Source organism: Triplophysa dalaica, chromosome 25 (genome assembly GCF_015846415.1).
Source record: "Triplophysa dalaica isolate WHDGS20190420 chromosome 25, ASM1584641v1, whole genome shotgun sequence".
Taxonomy (NCBI): domain Eukaryota; kingdom Metazoa; phylum Chordata; class Actinopteri; order Cypriniformes; family Nemacheilidae; genus Triplophysa; species Triplophysa dalaica.
The window spans coordinates 7,278,381-7,294,943 of record NC_079566.1 but is presented as its reverse complement, the minus strand read 5'-3'; the positions used below and the strand labels follow the sequence as shown (position 1 = coordinate 7,294,943).

The following is a 16,563-nucleotide window of genomic DNA, read 5'->3' as shown; positions in this document are numbered from 1 at the left end:
CTATTAACTTTTTCGTTTCGAGGATTTTCGTATTTTTTGTGTAAGTTGATTTTTAAGAAATGTAAAATTGACAAAACAGTGTAATTTGATATTAAGAGAGATGTGGTGCTATTGGATGGTGATGTGTTTATCATTGATTTATCATTGAAATTACTACAAAAAGGCACGCTGTGATTCGCATTATTTATTTCACATACAGCTGTTTCGGGAAAATTGCAGAAGAAGTTGAACCAACTGCTCTTCAGTGCACTTTACCAACTAAAAAGACGACAACAGAACACGCGTTTTTTTAAATGAACACAAACGATACAACAAAAACAAACAACGAAATACAACTCGGGTGAAAATAAAGTGATAAGTTAATTGTTATTGCCAGTTTCTGCGACTTGTGCCTGGCATGCCCATGATTCATATAACAAACATTCAAGCCACGGGGCATTGAGGAAATCTGTCCAAAGCTAAGACATTGTGCTAAGTAGTCAGAACGAACTATAAAAGAAGAGATCATAGCAGGTGGAAATACTGAGATCAAACAGACTCATTAGGAGAAAGATGTACAATAAAATAACACCGAAATGTATCAAACAGCGTCTGTTTTGATAAAAAGTAACATTCACTATTTCGGAAACAATTAACTGGTTTATATATCACACAACCCAATATTTCCAAAGTGAGAGAAATTACTACAGTATCCATGTATGCAAATTCATCTTTCAATATTAGTTAATAAAGGTCGGAACATTTTCTCTTTATCTGCTGCATGACTGTTACTATTCACCCTTTAATAGGTCATGTCAGTAAACAATACTTTAACATTAGAATACGAAACCTGAAATGTATATACATATGCGAACTGAGACCTCAGAACACCTGAATGTGTTTGGTGAGGTGGGTGCCGTGGCATGAAAAGGACTGGGGGGATTGGGAAGGCTATTTGAAACATCATGGGTACCGTCTGGAGTGATGCAAGTAATATCAAGCACTTGAGGTTTTATTTATACAATATAACAAAATCTAGTCATGAGCATTATGAGCAATCGAGTTTCATTTTTAATAACACATAAGCACTTATATTGCATTATAAAACCATGATCTTGCAAGACTCAAAACCAATAGCCTTTGCAGATTTAATAAGTATGGCACTTAAACCAGCAATTCCAACCACTGCTAAATCTAATTATATAAAATGTCGAATTGTTTAGGGAAAAACATATGGAAAGACATGATTTGTTGATTATTTTTTGTTTATTTAAACCTTTTTGCTTGCCTAGATTTATAGTCAAATAGTTCAGCACAAGGAGTTGCAGCATCTCAATGAACCCACATCGCATGCATGCATCGTGGGATTCGCATGCAAAGCATCGCAATGCAAGTCACTCCAGACGGCACCAGCCTCTGAATAACTTTCTGCATAGACTTTCAGCATCTGAACTCCAAGACTTCGGTGTTGCAGAGCTGTCTAGCAAAATGATACTTTTACTTGCATTGTTATAACGTGAGAGGCAGATAAGGGAGGGAGAGAGGCTGGCAAAGGTTTTAACGTTTAATTATCACGGGAATGTAAAATGAAAGTAAGTCTCCTTAAAAAGAAAGACCCAAAGAGTGAATTATTGTTGTACTGTATGTATGCATGTTAGATGTACAATGTGTCAGGTATAATAATAACACTTAAGATTTGAATGTCCATTGATGTATGAAATTACAAATAAAGGTGTGAGATGATATTGTATGCATGTTCACAGTATATACAACTGAATGTTCATGCATGTATGTGTGTGCGTGCGTGGATTTGTGTAGTAGGGGATCATGGCTGTTTCCTGTGTGAAAATGGCAGGTGAGAGGTCAGTGTCACAGTGAGTTACAATGAGGTCAGATTCGGGGCAACTGCTTTTCAATGAATTCCTTCACAGCAGACATCTCCTGTAAAGTTGATCAGAGAGGATTTTGTGTTAGCTATTGAAACAGCATGAGCAAACCATCCACATCTACACAAAACTCACCTGAGGGCAGGAGCTATGCATGAGATTTGGGTAGGTGCGGAATGTGACATTCCCTGGAGAAATAATGGTCTTAAGCTTCTCTGCCGTCAAGGCTCCAAACTGCGCTGGGATCATGGGATCCATATCCCCATGACATTGCAGAATTGGAGTCTCCTTGTTTCCACTTCCACTAGCAGCCTAACGAATCAACAGAACATATTCATTTTGAGCCTGTGTCACTCTCCACGTTTTCACACAATTTCATACTTCCTTGTACCTGTGGGAAGGACTTGTGAAGTGGAAGCCAACAGCTAAGTGCAACAACTCCCGCTAATTTCTGCTGACTGGTCAGAGCAGTGTAGAGAGAGAGAGCTCCACCCTGAAGATCACACAACAGTCACACACCATTTTACACAATGTACAACAAAAATCAAGGAATTTAAAACAAGGAACTGCAATGTCAGCGTTTGGAATAATAGTACAAACGTTTGAAGTATCGCTTACCTGAGAGAAGCCACCGAGAATAATACGATTGGGTGGTATCCCATTCTTTACCTCGTGATCAATAATGGCCTTTACTGTTGGAGAGAGTGAACAGCATGTGGGCGTAATCAGATTTCAGTTTAGAACTGTATACTGTTACAGAGATACAGTATGTTTCTCTTGTTAGTTTGATGTTGTTTTTAGGTTGTTTCAGATTTGCTGACATACATCAAGCCAACATTTTAACTAGACAGTTTCATTTTTGGCAAAAGGGTTTCAGGGAGTCTTTCATTTATTCAAGGCATCCAGGAAACTGCTATAATGTTGACCAAAAACAAAAACAAATAATGCCTACTATTCTCTGCTGCTTTCTTAATCCCTGCTTCATCCTCTGGGGCTTCTGGGCTCAAACCCATCAGATCAAACCTGAAACGAATTAATAAACACACACGTTATATAGAATTAAAGTGGCCCAGGTTAGAGATACAGTGGGGGCCAGTCTATGATCACTGGGGAAAAGCATTATGACATCACGCACCAAGGCAGGAAAGTTAAAAAGAGGGGGGAGCAATTTACCATGAAGGCATGGTCATCTTCATATTGAGTGTCACAGGGATTCGCGGTCTAAAGACAGAAAGTACAAAAGGCTGATCTGTGATAAACTGCACCATCCCAAAAATTCAATTACTTCCATAACACAAAATAGGTTGATATTTTTTACACACTGTAATTTACTAACTGTCACTTACGCATGTGGGCAGATGTATTTGACATACGGCAGCCGAATAGCCGTCATGCCATCGGCCCAGCCATGTCTGTATAAATAACATAACAGGGGTATTTACACAACAGGTTATTGGACAAAACAAGATCCCCCACCAAACAGGCAATAAACAGAGCTTACCCTGTGTCACCCAAACCATGAAGGAAGATCACCTGCAATTTTAACAAAACATCAAAAGAGATTAATTCATCTGCAAATCCCACAAGGGGCTTGATTTCCTTTGTACAAAATGAATAGAGCTAAAAATGATTGCTTGGTTCAGGAAATGGGTCAGTTTGTTTTTGATGTCAACTTTTGATATATTTGTAGGAAGGTGGCATCTCAAACACAGTGCTTACTGAGCATCTACTCCTTAAAACAGTTCCTAAAACTAAACTAAGCAGCACAGTATTAAGAATACTGTCAGACTTTTACTACACCGAGAAACAAGTGGCAGAGGTAACGCTATTGGGAAAATTATGTTCATCTGCTGATCACGCTGAACCGCATTGAATTTGGTTTGATAAATAATTTGACTCTCACCACAGCTGTCTCCTTCTCTGTCCCGGGCAAAGTCACGGCTTCTGCGAGCAGCGGTACAGACATGTTGTTGCCGCACATACAATGTGAGTAGTGCTTTAAAACAGATATAAAGATTTGAAAAATCTGTAAAACACATTGATGTGAAATAAAGTGACATATTACAGAACCTCAGGCCAAAAGTATTGGATTAATGGTTATTGAAGATACGAACCAGTGATGGGGAAAGAAAGTGTCAGCAGGCTGCAGAATGATTAACAAAAGTTGGTTTAATTACCATTGACGTTAAATTTACTTCAGCTAGCAAAGCAATACATGCCTATCTAGATAAGTGTATTATAACACCTGTAGGGAATCTATATGTGATGAATATAGTTATAAATAGTGTATAATAATAGGGGCTTAGCATATAGATAAGCACCGATGGATATGTTTATCATACGAAGTTGTTCATAAATTCTTGCTGTTGGTAGATGTGTCGATCACAAGTTTGTACTTGTCCACACCAATTTCCAAGAAAACTGTTTCTAATCTAGCTTAAGTGAAAGCCATGGGTCTCTGTTTTTAAGAAACCACATGACAGTTCTGAGAAATTTAATCTTGACATCTGCAGGAGAAAAACCCTGCAATTAATTGGTTTCTTTCCTCTTTGAGTGGCCATATGACAAGTGTTAGCCCTGAGTGTTTTAAAGAATTTCACAGGCCTGTCTCACTTTAATGGGTCACTGTGTTTTGCTGGACTTTAGTACTGAACACTTCGTGTTGTCCAATTCTTGTATTGAATTCATTCAGAAAGGATAAACCTAATTCGGTGTTCACGTCACACATAAAACATGAAATTACTTTTTCTTTCAATCAATCCGCATGATAGATTTCTCCACCCATATGACTTACTGATGTACATTAACAAACAAGTGTATTGATCAGTTAAAATGCGGCAGTGGAATAATCCTTTACAGACAAGAGATTCGACACACGTACATGACTACAACCATCATTTGATCATCAAAAATAAGAGGAGGAAAGGGCCTGGCATAGAAAGCAATAGAGAATGGGGAGAAGCTTAGCACATATTTTACAACCCGGCTGACAACAGGCAATGATAAATGTATAAACAAAACCGACAGGTTTCATAAATACTTGATAGACATTATCGCGGTTAAGTATGGCTAACTCCTTTTTCGCCTACATTATTCTCACAATGAACACACAGCCTTATAGATGGAGCTATCTGTATCCTCAATTAATGCCACTACTACGCTGAAAAACGACAAGATTTCGCCTTTACAACGAGCAATAAAGCCGAGGTCAAAGGTAGACTACATTTTTGGGGTTCAGACAGTAAAAAAACAGTTTAAATAAAGAGGCCCAATGCAACAAATGTATCGACTCACCGCTTGCTATCCCAGGTCAAAACGGAACTTCCGCTCCTTGTGCCGGAGAAGGGCGGAGACTGGCGCTGTGACGTCATCTCGTTCAACCGCGTACGCAAAAGATCGACATGATAATCATCATGGACTGAATATAGTTACGTTTTATCTGTAGGTTTTGAAAACGTTATTTTGTACGTCTGTAAGTCATGAATGTTACAACAGGTGCATATTTGCTTGCACTTCAATCAATGCAAATGTATGAAGCAGCAATACATTTAAATATCCACTTGATGGCACTGTTAGATCATCATATGGACTTTCGTTTGCATGTTCAAGATCGGATCCGAGTGCAAATTTTCACATAGGCATGAATAAATGCGTGTGTAAAAGTGTTTATTGGCACATTAGCATTAGTGCAGATGAACAAACCGTCCTAAACAAGCCCTTTTTAACACATCATGAAATATTCAGCCTATAAGACTGTTATCAAAAGTCATGCACACTTTACTGTTTAATAGACAAAGCATTAGATTCTCTTTTCTTTATTTGTCATGATATGAACTGTGTCTGAGGTGTGATTGATTCCACTTTGTGATCTGCTGGGTTTGCTGCTGCTTCATAGTTACAGATTGTAACTTCATGCCTGTAAGCCTACAATGAATAAAACCAAAATATTAATAAAAGGAAATGGGAAAATGTTTATATGCATTAGTCTTTTACTCATTGTTTCCAATCCAAAGTGAAGCTTTCCACACAAATAGACATACTATAGTTAGTACACAGTAGACTGCAGTCAAATGCAAAAATGCTAAGAATCTGCATATAGTGTTTCTAGCACCAGGTAGGAATGGTACAAATAAGAAAGGAAAGATTATTTTCAATTGGTGTGGTTTACTTGCGAGTTTAATTCTCCTAATGCAATAAAGATTATTATAATTACTGCCAGCCTAGTACTACTATTTTGATACTGCCAGTGCCGAATATGCTTATTCATTCACAACGAATGAGAAAAGCTAGTACTGACCTCTGTGTATTCTCCCCGTAGCCCAATGTAATACACACGAGTGGTTTCAGCCCCAAAGTTCCGAGATATGTGAATAGATAAGTGCTGGACATTGGAGAATCTGGCAATTCTATGCAAAATGTTGGGGGTAGAGAGTCGATGGTCAGTGAAGGTTTGAATGTGCTCACCAACAAATACTGTATGCTAAAGGTGATGAATTTAATCTACTTCTTACAGCCCAACCAAATTGCTTACTTAGTCGGATACTCAAGTTCAGCCAGTGGATCCTTGTTTAGGCGAAACGCTTGTTCTGGTTCTTTGCCTGTGTCATCAAACGACATCTGTGGTATGTTCTTGTACCTGATCAAAAAGCACCAAGAAACATCAATAAACTCATTCTCTTTGTGTGTGTAAATAGAAAGTACTACATGTCTCCGCAAGATGGCCTTTTTAACCTTTTTATCCTTAAACTCACAGTTTGATTTCAGCTGGGTGTGACTCATCATCTTCTCCAGCTATTATGATTCCTTTCAGCTTCACGCTACCTGTAAACCTGCAGACATAACCAATGCATTTTTATAGAAAAATGTTATATAAACAGAATTCTGCACAAGAGGATCTCTTATGTTTGCTATACAAATGCAATAAATCTTTCATGAGAAAAAGCGTAGCTTTCTTACGGTATGTTGAATAGAAGTTCCTCATCAGCATCACTTTCAACAAACTGCAAAAACATGGAATCATACAATAAAACCCAGAAAGGGCAAGCTTAAACCTTATTGTTTTAGCATGCACTGCCTTCATTATATTTTAACAGCTCCATTTCAGCTAAAACAAAATAATCATGCCAAAAATAAAACTCATGCATAACTGGCAAGTTGCTTGGTACCTTCTCCCTGTCAGTGCGTTGATCCCAAGGCTTGAACACCAGTTTACCATCTCCGTCTCGGCTTTCATTCAAGCATTGAAGCTTCTCTATATCAATACGTTTGTATAGCTCATATTCCACTCCTCGTTCAGCTGGCTCATGCTCGCATTCGCAACAGCCGTGACCGTGTCCACCGCCGTGGCCGTGTCCAGACATAGCGTGAACTTGAACTTACCAAAACGCTCGCGAATGCAAATAACTCTTTTTAAAGAAGTTATGACGACTGCTCAAGTAGGCTCGGTCACATATGACTAGCTGTAATGTAAACCCCTCGTACAGTGACACAGGTGGTGGTAGAAAAGGCAAAGTGCACCAAGATGAAAAATAAAGAACCAATGAGCAACAGCGTTCAGGGTCGCCTAATTGTGACGTTTTGGCACGTGATTATTAAAGCAGTAACCCACTGCTTCGAGCGGGTTATGCTTTTATAAAAACGCTTATTTGCTATGCGTATCAATGATTCATAAAATAAAAGTGATATTTAAGATGTGTTATGCGGCCAGCCGTATTAATTTGGGATTTTAAAACGGCTTGTCTGCTCAAGCAGAATTAATGACCAGAATTGACCGTTTTATAATTACGATTATGAAACGCGACCCAAGTAAAATTGACTCTGCCGTCCGAAAGCTCTAAACAGCTGCTTAAGGATGCAGCATTTCAAGGTATCGAGCCATCAAGTCACGTCCCAATCTAATGTTTGCTTTACTTCCTGTCTCCTGAGATTTTTGAAGGCAGCTTAGATGTATCCTTCGCTGTCTTCAATGTCCCACAATTATATGCGTGTACTCACGAGGGGATTGTGATTGGTCGAGTTAAAAAATAAAATGTCGGACAAGAAAACGGCAGGTTTCTCTTTTTCAACTTTTGATTGTATTTCTGTTAATAAATTAATATTCTCGTTTTAAAATATTCGATTAGTAATCGCAAAGTTGGCCTTTGTTTAGATTTCAAACAGAATTCCGTTACGCTGCCTCTGACGCAGGCGCATTTTGCGTATAACGTAATTACAAAGTAAAAGTATAAAGCTTTCCTGTGGCTAAATGGTAAGAGCATGGTCGTGGGTTCGATCCCAGGGGATTGCACATACTTAGAAACAAATGTTTAGGATAATGCAATGTAAGTCTCTTTGGGTAAAAGCGTCTGCCAATTGCATAAATGTAAAAATATTAAATACATTTACTAATACATAAAAAAGCTAAATATGTGTTCATATCATTGTAAATGCGTATATATTCGTTAACAAATGAGAAAACGGTGAGAGCAACACGTGGATTTTATTAAAAATGTCCATTGAACACTTCATAAAATCTATTAAAATGACTTCATGGTCTTTCATTCAAAGCAAGGTCCAGGGCTGCCAGGTCAAATATTTAAAATAAATATATGATGGTGTGAAAGGGTGCGGTCCTTGAACTTTTTACATCTCATTCTCTCTCTACACAGTATGATCATATATTCAAGTCACATGACAATGCAGTTGTTAAAAGGAAGCAATTAAATAAACAATGATTCTGGGTTCTGAAGTCTCATAGTAATCTGTAGTGTACCACAAGTTTGCTGTGTTTGTTCATCTGAGAATAATGTAAATGACCACATGATGGACATAATTAGGTGTGGGTGATTGCTGATGTAGATCTTTCATGATTGCTTCCTGGTAATATTAAAAGCATAAAAACATAAGAGATAAGAGGTCATTGCACAGTTCCTATGAAGCATTACAGCAAAATAAGTTTCCTCTCCCAGTATCTCTCTCAAACATAAAATCACAGTCACTGTTATCCCTTTACCGCCGTGAGAATCTGTTCTTGAATGCTTTGATGGTCTTAGCCATCATTGGGGCAATTTCTGGAAAACAAAACAAAACTTTAAATCTGTTGAAACGCAAGCAGTCCCATGAAATCTAGCTCCATGTATGGGCAAATATTGGACAGGTTTGCTATTTTATGAGCACCTCTGCCAAATATGCAATACATTTCCATACAATGAATAAATCACTGCATTCAAGGGGCTACCCCTGAAAGTACAGAAAGCTGTGGATAAAAGATATTTGCAAAAGATGTTTAACAAATTAAGCAATAATACAGCCTTGACTTACTTTTGACCTGTGGTTTGTCTCTGGCACTGTGGCCACCAACGGTGTTCGGAGCAGATGAGCGAGACGATGTCTCAGGAGGACTGCTTTGAGAAGACTGCCCACCATCAGTCGAATTACTCTGAAAGCTGTAGCTTGATGCGGGTCTGATCCTGCGTATAAGGTGTGATAAATAATTACCACAATGTTTGAACCATGTTAATCTCTCTTTAGTGGACCCTCAAGTAAATTACTGTTCACGTAAAAAACTACTGAAAGTAAATTGTTGATGAAGTCCAGGGTTTCTTTATAGTAAAAATGTGTAATTTAAATGAGACTAATACAGCGTTCACTCACTTGGTGGTGGAGGTGGAAGCAGTGCTCAAGCTGGTAGAATCATTTTTAATGCCAGACCTCACTTGTCTACGGATGACATCGCGAGGAGGCTTAGCAACAGAGTTGACAAATGCCATTTTAAGCTGCCGACCTGTCATAATACATTATAAATAGATTTGAAATAATGAGAAATATTCACCAAAACCACAGTCGGTTAACTGTGAATACATTTTAGCAAGTATGTTGTAGAGATTAAGAAATGTAATGTTTAAATTGCAATATGTTCAAATTCTATGTATGAAATGTAATGTAAGGCATCGTAATAGATTAAAGCAATATTTCACCCCAAAATAAAAATTATTGCATCATTTATTTACCCTCATGTCATTCCAAACCAATATGACTATTTCTTCTGCACAAAACACAAGAAGTTTTCAAGAACACTGGTAACCAAACACCATTTGTCCCCTTTGACTTCCACTGTATATACTTTTTATAACATGCACTTTATTTTTGGTTGAACTATCCCTTTAAGTAAAATGTCTGCATGTGTGTACCTTTGGGTTTGTTTGCATGGGCAGAGCTGATGTTCATTGTGAGCTTGCGCAGACGTTCTTCGCGTTCCTCGTGGAGACGGAGATACATCTCTCTCCAGGATTCATACTCTTGAGGAGCATCATGTTTAAAATCCCGTTTGCAGTGTTTCTTCCACAGATCATCTGAATCCTCTGTAAAATACTGAGCATGCATATAGTATGTGTAAGAAAAGATTTATCTACACCAGCCTAATGTATTTTCTAATTGTAAAACCTTGCAGCTTGGACTTTGGGATATACATACTTTTCTGACAAAACATAAATATAAAACACAATATAAAATTCTTGCAAAACAGTTGACAAAATAATGTGGGAGGCAACGTTTTAAACATTGTACGAACATTACTTCATTATGTTTCACTGGGGTCATAATTTAACTTAATATTTTTCCAAGGGATTGACCATTTGAGATGGAACTTGTGAATTATATCGCAAACGTCTAGTATAGCATATAGTACATAAAGTAGGCTATTTTTTACATCTTTGGCACAATGTGTACATTTTTACAACAGATCGTGTTGAAAATAGACCCCAAGCAGATAATGGCAACATATTTGTGCCTTGCACTACAGACACGTACGTGTATTAAAACACATACCTGATTACACTGCTCAATCCGATATAGCTGCTCAGGTGTACATCTCTCCAGAACCGGTTCCAGAATCTCATATGGCACTCCGCCCACTTCATCGATTGCTGGATTGAATATGATTAACAAAAACCTAATTCATAACCTAATTCAGTCGGGACCCGATTATACCGGATATTATTTGATCAGCACCATTTTATGACAGTGCTAATAGTAAAAAGGATGGAATCGTAAACAATAACTTGACCAGTAATTTTCTGTAAAGATGATGATATATGTACATAATAGAGATATTTTAGATGGCAGAAACCTTACAGTCAATGTTGTTCTGTAGGACTCTAATGCACTGATCATACAAAGACATCATTTTTGGTAAGTAAGCAGTTTTGGATCCCGAGTACACCACCATTTTTGAATTAAGCCTTCGGCCTGTGTAGCCAGCATCTTCTTCATCGTAAGACACTGGGACTGAGGGAGAAGAGCATAATTAGTGTCCATATTTCAATTCGCATCCATTTAGATTCTTCTAAATGTACACATTTGGCAGATACCACTTCAATTAGGTTTGTCAAAAAATACATTCTACATTCAATACATTTTGTTATAAAAAAAATCTACATTTTAGGCAACAATAACAGAATAAATACCTTTGCGTCTTGGAGGGGACAATGGCGTTAAATCAATAGAGGGTAGGGGTCTGTAGTTTGGCTGGATGGCTGGCAAAGGAATATCAGGCAGTGTGGGCACCACATCCACGACCTAGAGAAAAAGGGAACATTAGAAACCCTCTACTATCTAACCATCAAAACTGGTAAATTGAGTTTTTGACATGGAAGCACTAATCTAATTGGCTGAAATTACACAAATATGGAGAAACAGGTTTTGAACTGCATTTAAAGGAACAGTTCACCCAAAAATAAAATTTCTGTCATCATTTACTCACTCTCTAATTGTTACAAATCTGCATAAATGTGAATTTGTTTCGATGAACACAAAGAAAGATATTTGCAAGAATGTCTGTAACTAAGGCGGTGAGGCAGCAACAAGAGCTTTAATTAATTTAATATTTAACTTCTTATATCATTTAAGTTTTCATTATTTACTGATGTTTATTTCAAAGTTTTATATGCTGTACTGTGCCGTTTCTCTGATGGATTTGCGCATTAAACATGGACTGATGTTGCATCCTCATTTATTTCAGATATCATATTTCAATTTCAAGTATATAACTATTTAAATAATTCAAGTATTTCAATAAGGTCCATATTTCTCTTCCACTCGTAATGTTGTGGCTACACGCAAATATAATAATATAAATACAATTTCTATAAATAATATATATATATATGTATCCCAACCACGGCACCACAGCTATTGATTTGTCTATTACCACCGCGGTGGTAGAAATACTCCCACGGTCACACCCCTACTTGCAACCAAACAGATCTTGGCCACTATTGACAACCATAGTAGGAAAATTACAATGGTAGTCAAAAGTTCTTTAGATCTTTTTGCTTTCCAACATTCTTTAAAATATCTTCTTTTATGTTCATCAGAACAAAGAAATGTTTACAGATTTGTAAATAAAGACAGAATTAAAAATTTTAAGTGAACTTTTCCCACGGTTTTGTCCATAACCGTCAGAAAAGCGTCAGCAAAAGCACCTTTTTACGTTTGTCTGGAATAGTGGCCATGGTTAGTGAGGAAGAGGATGGCTCCGAGCGTTTACTGCTGGTCCCGTTGGCCTTGCTGGACTTAGAGGATACCGAAGGAGCAGGGGGCGAAGGCTGAGCTGGTCGCGAGGGCTGCTTTTTCTTTTTTTTACTCGGGGCCGGAGCATCGTATGTGAGGAAGGATTCGAAAGACATGGTGGGTACTTCAAACTGCTCCTCATCCTCATCCACTTGCACTGGAACTTCCCTCCTCTCTCTCGATTTTCCTTAATAGGGTAAGACACCGATGAGTGAGGGAAGAGAATCCAGAGGTATTTATCAATTTCAAAACTTAGTAAAATCTACACAATTTCAGGTGGGAACATGGCAGTAAGATTATTCAAGAAAATGCACAAATTCTTCCTAATTCTGCTTACAAATATACTAATGTCACCACAACCCCAACAACAACTAACAAAAGTTATTCTTACCATCACTTGACCCTTTCTTTTCTCTCCTGCCCTCATGTGATGTTAAATGTCGAACATGTTTAGATTTGTGACTCGTCCCACCCTGTTGTTCTCTGTCAGCTTTGTGAGCCTTCCTCTCGTTGCCGTCTCGATTCCTCCGTCTCTCCTGTTCCCGAATATCTTGAGAACTTTGCTCCCTGACTGACTCTCTGTGTGGTTTACTGCGCCTGACTTCATTTCGTGGGGGACTGGGTTTAGGCTCCTCCTCTTGGGGGCTTTCATATTCGTCTGACTCCCTTGCATGTGCGTACGGTGAGCTATAGTGTTGTGGGGGTGAAGGTGAGTAGCCATGTTGGTATTCAATCTCCTGGTCCTCTGCGATAAGTGGTGGCTCTGCTGGAGACCGCACCTCTGGAGACCGCTCCTCTGGAGATCGCTCGTCTGGAGACCTCTCCTCTGGAGACCGTTCCCTTACTCGCTTGTGCCCTCCAGCCTCATTAATGCGTGAGTGAGAACGCCCCTCATTTACACTTGGCCTTTTGTGATAAACATGAAACATTCAGAAACTCAAATCTTGGAAGACAACACCCCAATTGATCTGTGATTGAAGCAGATGTTTGTTATTAGTGAATAACTGTCCCATATTAGAATGTGACTTACCTGTCTGTAGACTTCTCTGGAACCAACTTCTTCCATTTGGCCACAAGGTTCTTGGCAGCGTCCCCGGCAACATCATGTTTGCGAAGAGAATTCACAGTCTTCCCAACACCAGTTTCCTGTGTGAATCAGCGAGACATTGACTGGATTAAGCACTGGGGATCTACGTGTACTTTTATAATAGACTTTAGATCAAACCGAGAAATATCTTACCACCAGGATTTCCACTGTTATGGGCAGTTCTGCCAGTCTTTTGAGAGTTTTCAGCAGCTAGACAAAACAAGATTCAATTCGGTTTTATTTATATAGCACTTTTCACAAGGTTTCATTGTTTACAGGAAGAACAACAAAAACATCAGTGAAGATGAAAAATATATAGACATGCATTTACCAAAAAAAGAGAAAATTCTGTCATCATTCACTCACCCACTAATCATTTCAAACCTGTACGACTTTCTGTATTCTGCAGAACACATGAGAAGAAATTTTGAAGAAAGTTGGAAGCCAAACAACCGCAGTACCTATTCACTTCTATAGAGCTTGTTAATCGACGTCACGCCCCATTAAATGGAGAGACGGCTGCTAGTACGCTCATTGCAGTGTTTTGTTTTTCTTGTTTGATTAGGAAATATAACTATGGTGGGTCGGTCTTTCTGAGTTTAAAACTGCAATAGCATTACACAGAGTCATTCAGTAAAAGTCCATGGTTCTTTCACTTTTGATTTCTCCATATATCCAACAAAACAGGTAACGGTACATATCAAAACAACAATAGCAGTGGAGTATCCTCCCAGAGGCGGCGTCACTGCAACATAGGGCTTGACATCAGCTTCACATTCTTTAAGTCAATGGGTACTGCATTGTTAGGTCATCAACATTTTTCAAAATATCTTATTTTGTGGTGTGCAGAAGAAAGAAAGTCATACAGGTTTGAAATGACAAGAGGGGTAGTAGTAAATGATGAAAGAATATTCATTTTCGGGTGAACTATCACTTTATCTAAAACCAGATCTCACAAATATTGTGAATATTCTGGCAGTGATTATATCAGATGCTTCTGATATATACACCATGGCACTGTAATATTATAATATTCATGAACCATGTTTTTACAAGCCACAATGTAAAGTGATACCAAAGTAGTGATATATACAGAGATTCGTCCAGAAAGCTATTGTATTAAAATAGCACATGGTATTTTTGGAAGATATTTGTCACTGTATAGACAGAAATAGTGCCAAGCAGAATGTACATAGTAGTGAGTACAGTAATTTTACAGTATGAAAGACTTACTATTTAACCAAATCTTTAATGTGTAAATGTCGTCGTGGCCTAGAGAGGAAAAGGGGGTTGCTTCGACCCGAGAGTTTGGCTGTATCTCAAATGCCAGCAAGCTCCCTATCTAGACAGCATTTTCAAACGAGCATTCGACCAAGCAAAATAATACTGTCCGTGTTAGAATAAATTGGGAGATACAAGCGTAATATAAAGGAGATGTGGTTTCCTTCATCTCCCTGCTCTTGTAAATTAACCATCCGTGTTTTACAAGTACTCTGCCGCGTTACTCAAGGCCTGTCTTCTGAGAGGCATCATATTAAATAGCTGTGGTTGTCATTTCTGATAAGTGAACATAAGGTTCGAGGAAAGTAGCTCGATACAGAGTTTGTACTGTCGAAGCTCCGCTAGATCGAGGCATTTTCAGGAAAAGCGGTCCGGGGCTAAACCAAGGCAGACGTACTTGTCACAACAAGCCACAATTTGACGTTATGCTGCTACAGTAATTGTTATACGTAGGCTTTCTCGGTGGCAATGTTTCGTGATCCGTAAGACAGACGCTTGTTGAAGTGCGTAATGTTACAACATAGTCGCAAAAGGTGCGGAACAATCGACGTACGATTTTACGAATATAAATGATCTCATCGTCCCTCCCGAAATGTTTTTACCTTGCGAGGCTCTTGGTTTTCGGTGAGCCGTAACTGCAACTTCTCGACTGCTTCCAATACCTCCTCCGCCATGTTTACAGCTGGTACATGTTGCCCGGAAGCTACTTCTCAGTAGCAGTGGGGGCCTGTGGTTGTCGCTTCCAACTTCCGTCACCCCAAATGGAGATTCCGGAAGAAAGTCATCATCAAGCTGTCATGGAAATGCATAGTTTGTTCATTATATTGCAATGTTTTATTGTCGAAATGTTTGACGAGAAGCCCCAAAAAGTTTTTTTTTAAGACATTTTTTTATTTTAATAACAACATAAACAATATTAACAATGTTGTCAAAATAGCAGTGTTTTGTATTTGGATATGAAACCTTCTCCTTCTTGATCAAAACAAACACGCCCGTATGATGACGTCACCCAGTCCTTGGCTTGCCTCTTTGCCAAAAATGAACTTCAGAAAATATTGCAATCGCTTATCGAAAAAAACTCAATCTGAATTAAGCTCTAAGGTTTGCAGTGTGAACGCAGCCTAATACATTACTTATCATTTCAGACAAAAGCCATGGAGAATTCAGTTCATATGTGTATCTATATCTATCCATTCATCTATCTATCTCTCTATCTATCTATCTATCTATCTATCTATCTATCTATCTATCTATCTATCTATCTATCTATCTATCTATCTATCTATGGATACTGAAAAAGGGGGACTCTTACCTTTTGCATGTACAAGCTGATAAGAGACTTTTCTTTTAAAACAGAAAGATCAGGCCGTCTCCATAGCAACTCCTAACACAAACAGAGGAGCTGGCAGAGAGCCATTCCATTTCTCTTCTTTGTTTCCTGTATTTAAAGTCCCCTTGAACCGGAAGTTGCGATCGTTTATACTTCCTATTCTTACACATCACCGAATGAAAAGGAATTTCAAAGGAGGAAAGTAGTGGGCGTGGCTTGCGTTCTTCACTGCTAATTGATTGGATCTGTAAAAACTGGTGCTGGTCAAGAATTCGATTTTTAATCGCATGACTTTTCTTTGATCAATCGCGATTAATCGCGCTGTTAAGCGAAAAATAAAAACGTATTCAAAATTTGTGTATTGTGCACTTCTATTTTTAAAAGTACTGCTATATGAACAAAAGTGCAATATGATTTGCAAAATTATGTCTTGTAAATCTTAAATTTTACTC

General features: G+C 38.3%; 3 protein-coding genes across 5 annotated transcripts; all 3 read right to left on the bottom strand.

Moving 5' to 3' along the window:
- Positions 1 to 169: 169 nt before the first annotated feature.
- lypla2 (lysophospholipase 2) lies at positions 170 to 5,216 on the bottom strand. Of its 3 annotated transcripts, XM_056740846.1 has the most exons (11): positions 5,160 to 5,194; positions 3,980 to 4,008; positions 3,769 to 3,861; positions 3,367 to 3,398; positions 3,212 to 3,277; positions 3,039 to 3,086; positions 2,818 to 2,888; positions 2,484 to 2,557; positions 2,257 to 2,358; positions 2,001 to 2,177; positions 170 to 1,920 (listed from the first exon to the last, which is right to left on the bottom strand). In XM_056740846.1, the coding sequence occupies exons 3-11, from the start codon at positions 3,844 to 3,846 to the stop codon at positions 1,870 to 1,872; spliced, it is 699 nt and encodes a 232-aa protein (XP_056596824.1). In that variant the 5' UTR covers positions 3,847 to 3,861; positions 3,980 to 4,008; positions 5,160 to 5,194; the 3' UTR covers positions 170 to 1,869. The 3 variants fall into 3 exon arrangements, with proteins under 3 accessions (XP_056596824.1, XP_056596823.1, XP_056596825.1); XM_056740845.1 differs by lacking the exon at positions 3,980 to 4,008 and having other exon boundaries at positions 5,160 to 5,216; XM_056740847.1 differs by lacking the exon at positions 5,160 to 5,194 and having other exon boundaries at positions 3,980 to 5,139.
- Positions 5,217 to 5,514: 298 nt separating this feature from the next.
- On the bottom strand, positions 5,515 to 8,075 carry pithd1 (PITH (C-terminal proteasome-interacting domain of thioredoxin-like) domain containing 1). Its single transcript, XM_056740848.1, has 6 exons — positions 7,031 to 8,075; positions 6,822 to 6,865; positions 6,617 to 6,694; positions 6,397 to 6,501; positions 6,163 to 6,271; positions 5,515 to 5,789 (listed from the first exon to the last, which is right to left on the bottom strand). The coding sequence occupies exons 1-6, from the start codon at positions 7,223 to 7,225 to the stop codon at positions 5,688 to 5,690; spliced, it is 633 nt and encodes a 210-aa protein (XP_056596826.1). The 5' UTR covers positions 7,226 to 8,075; the 3' UTR covers positions 5,515 to 5,687.
- A 249-nt stretch (positions 8,076 to 8,324) lies between these two features.
- On the bottom strand, positions 8,325 to 16,183 carry eloa (elongin A). The gene is made up of 13 exons (XM_056740844.1): positions 16,094 to 16,183; positions 15,384 to 15,573; positions 13,654 to 13,710; positions 13,444 to 13,559; positions 12,805 to 13,319; positions 12,326 to 12,600; positions 11,309 to 11,420; positions 10,977 to 11,129; positions 10,671 to 10,768; positions 10,034 to 10,214; positions 9,498 to 9,627; positions 9,165 to 9,313; positions 8,325 to 8,914 (listed from the first exon to the last, which is right to left on the bottom strand). Exons 2-13 carry the CDS (start codon positions 15,453 to 15,455, stop codon positions 8,853 to 8,855), a joined length of 1,920 nt encoding a protein of 639 aa, XP_056596822.1. The 5' UTR covers positions 15,456 to 15,573; positions 16,094 to 16,183; the 3' UTR covers positions 8,325 to 8,852.
- Positions 16,184 to 16,563: the final 380 nt, after the last annotated feature.

Bases quoted from the DNA above. Each gene is read 5' to 3' on its own strand.
- pithd1 (XM_056740848.1), bottom strand. From the start codon at position 7,225: ATGTCTGGACACGGCCACGGCGGTGGACACGGTCACGGCTGTTGCGAA. The intron at 6,866-7,030 runs GTACCAAGCAAC...ATGTTTTTGCAG, and splicing joins AACGCACTGACAGGGAGAAG to TTTGTTGAAAGTGATGCTGA. The intron at 6,502-6,616 runs GTGAGTTTAAGG...CTTTTTGATCAG, and splicing joins CACCCAGCTGAAATCAAACT to GTACAAGAACATACCACAGA.
- eloa (XM_056740844.1), bottom strand. From the start codon at position 15,455: ATGGCGGAGGAGGTATTGGAAGCAGTCGAGAAGTTGCAGTTACGGCTC. The intron at 13,320-13,443 runs GTAAGTCACATT...TTATCACAAAAG, and splicing joins CCAGAGAAGTCTACAGACAG to GCCAAGTGTAAATGAGGGGC. The intron at 12,601-12,804 runs GTAAGAATAACT...TACCCTATTAAG, and splicing joins AAAGAAAGGGTCAAGTGATG to GAAAATCGAGAGAGAGGAGG.
- lypla2 (XM_056740845.1), bottom strand. From the start codon at position 3,846: ATGTGCGGCAACAACATGTCTGTACCGCTGCTCGCAGAAGCCGTGACT. The intron at 3,399-3,768 runs GTGAGAGTCAAA...TTAAAATTGCAG, and splicing joins CAGAGAAGGAGACAGCTGTG to GTGATCTTCCTTCATGGTTT. The intron at 2,558-2,817 runs GTAGGCATTATT...TCTCTCCAACAG, and splicing joins TAAGAAAGCAGCAGAGAATA to TAAAGGCCATTATTGATCAC.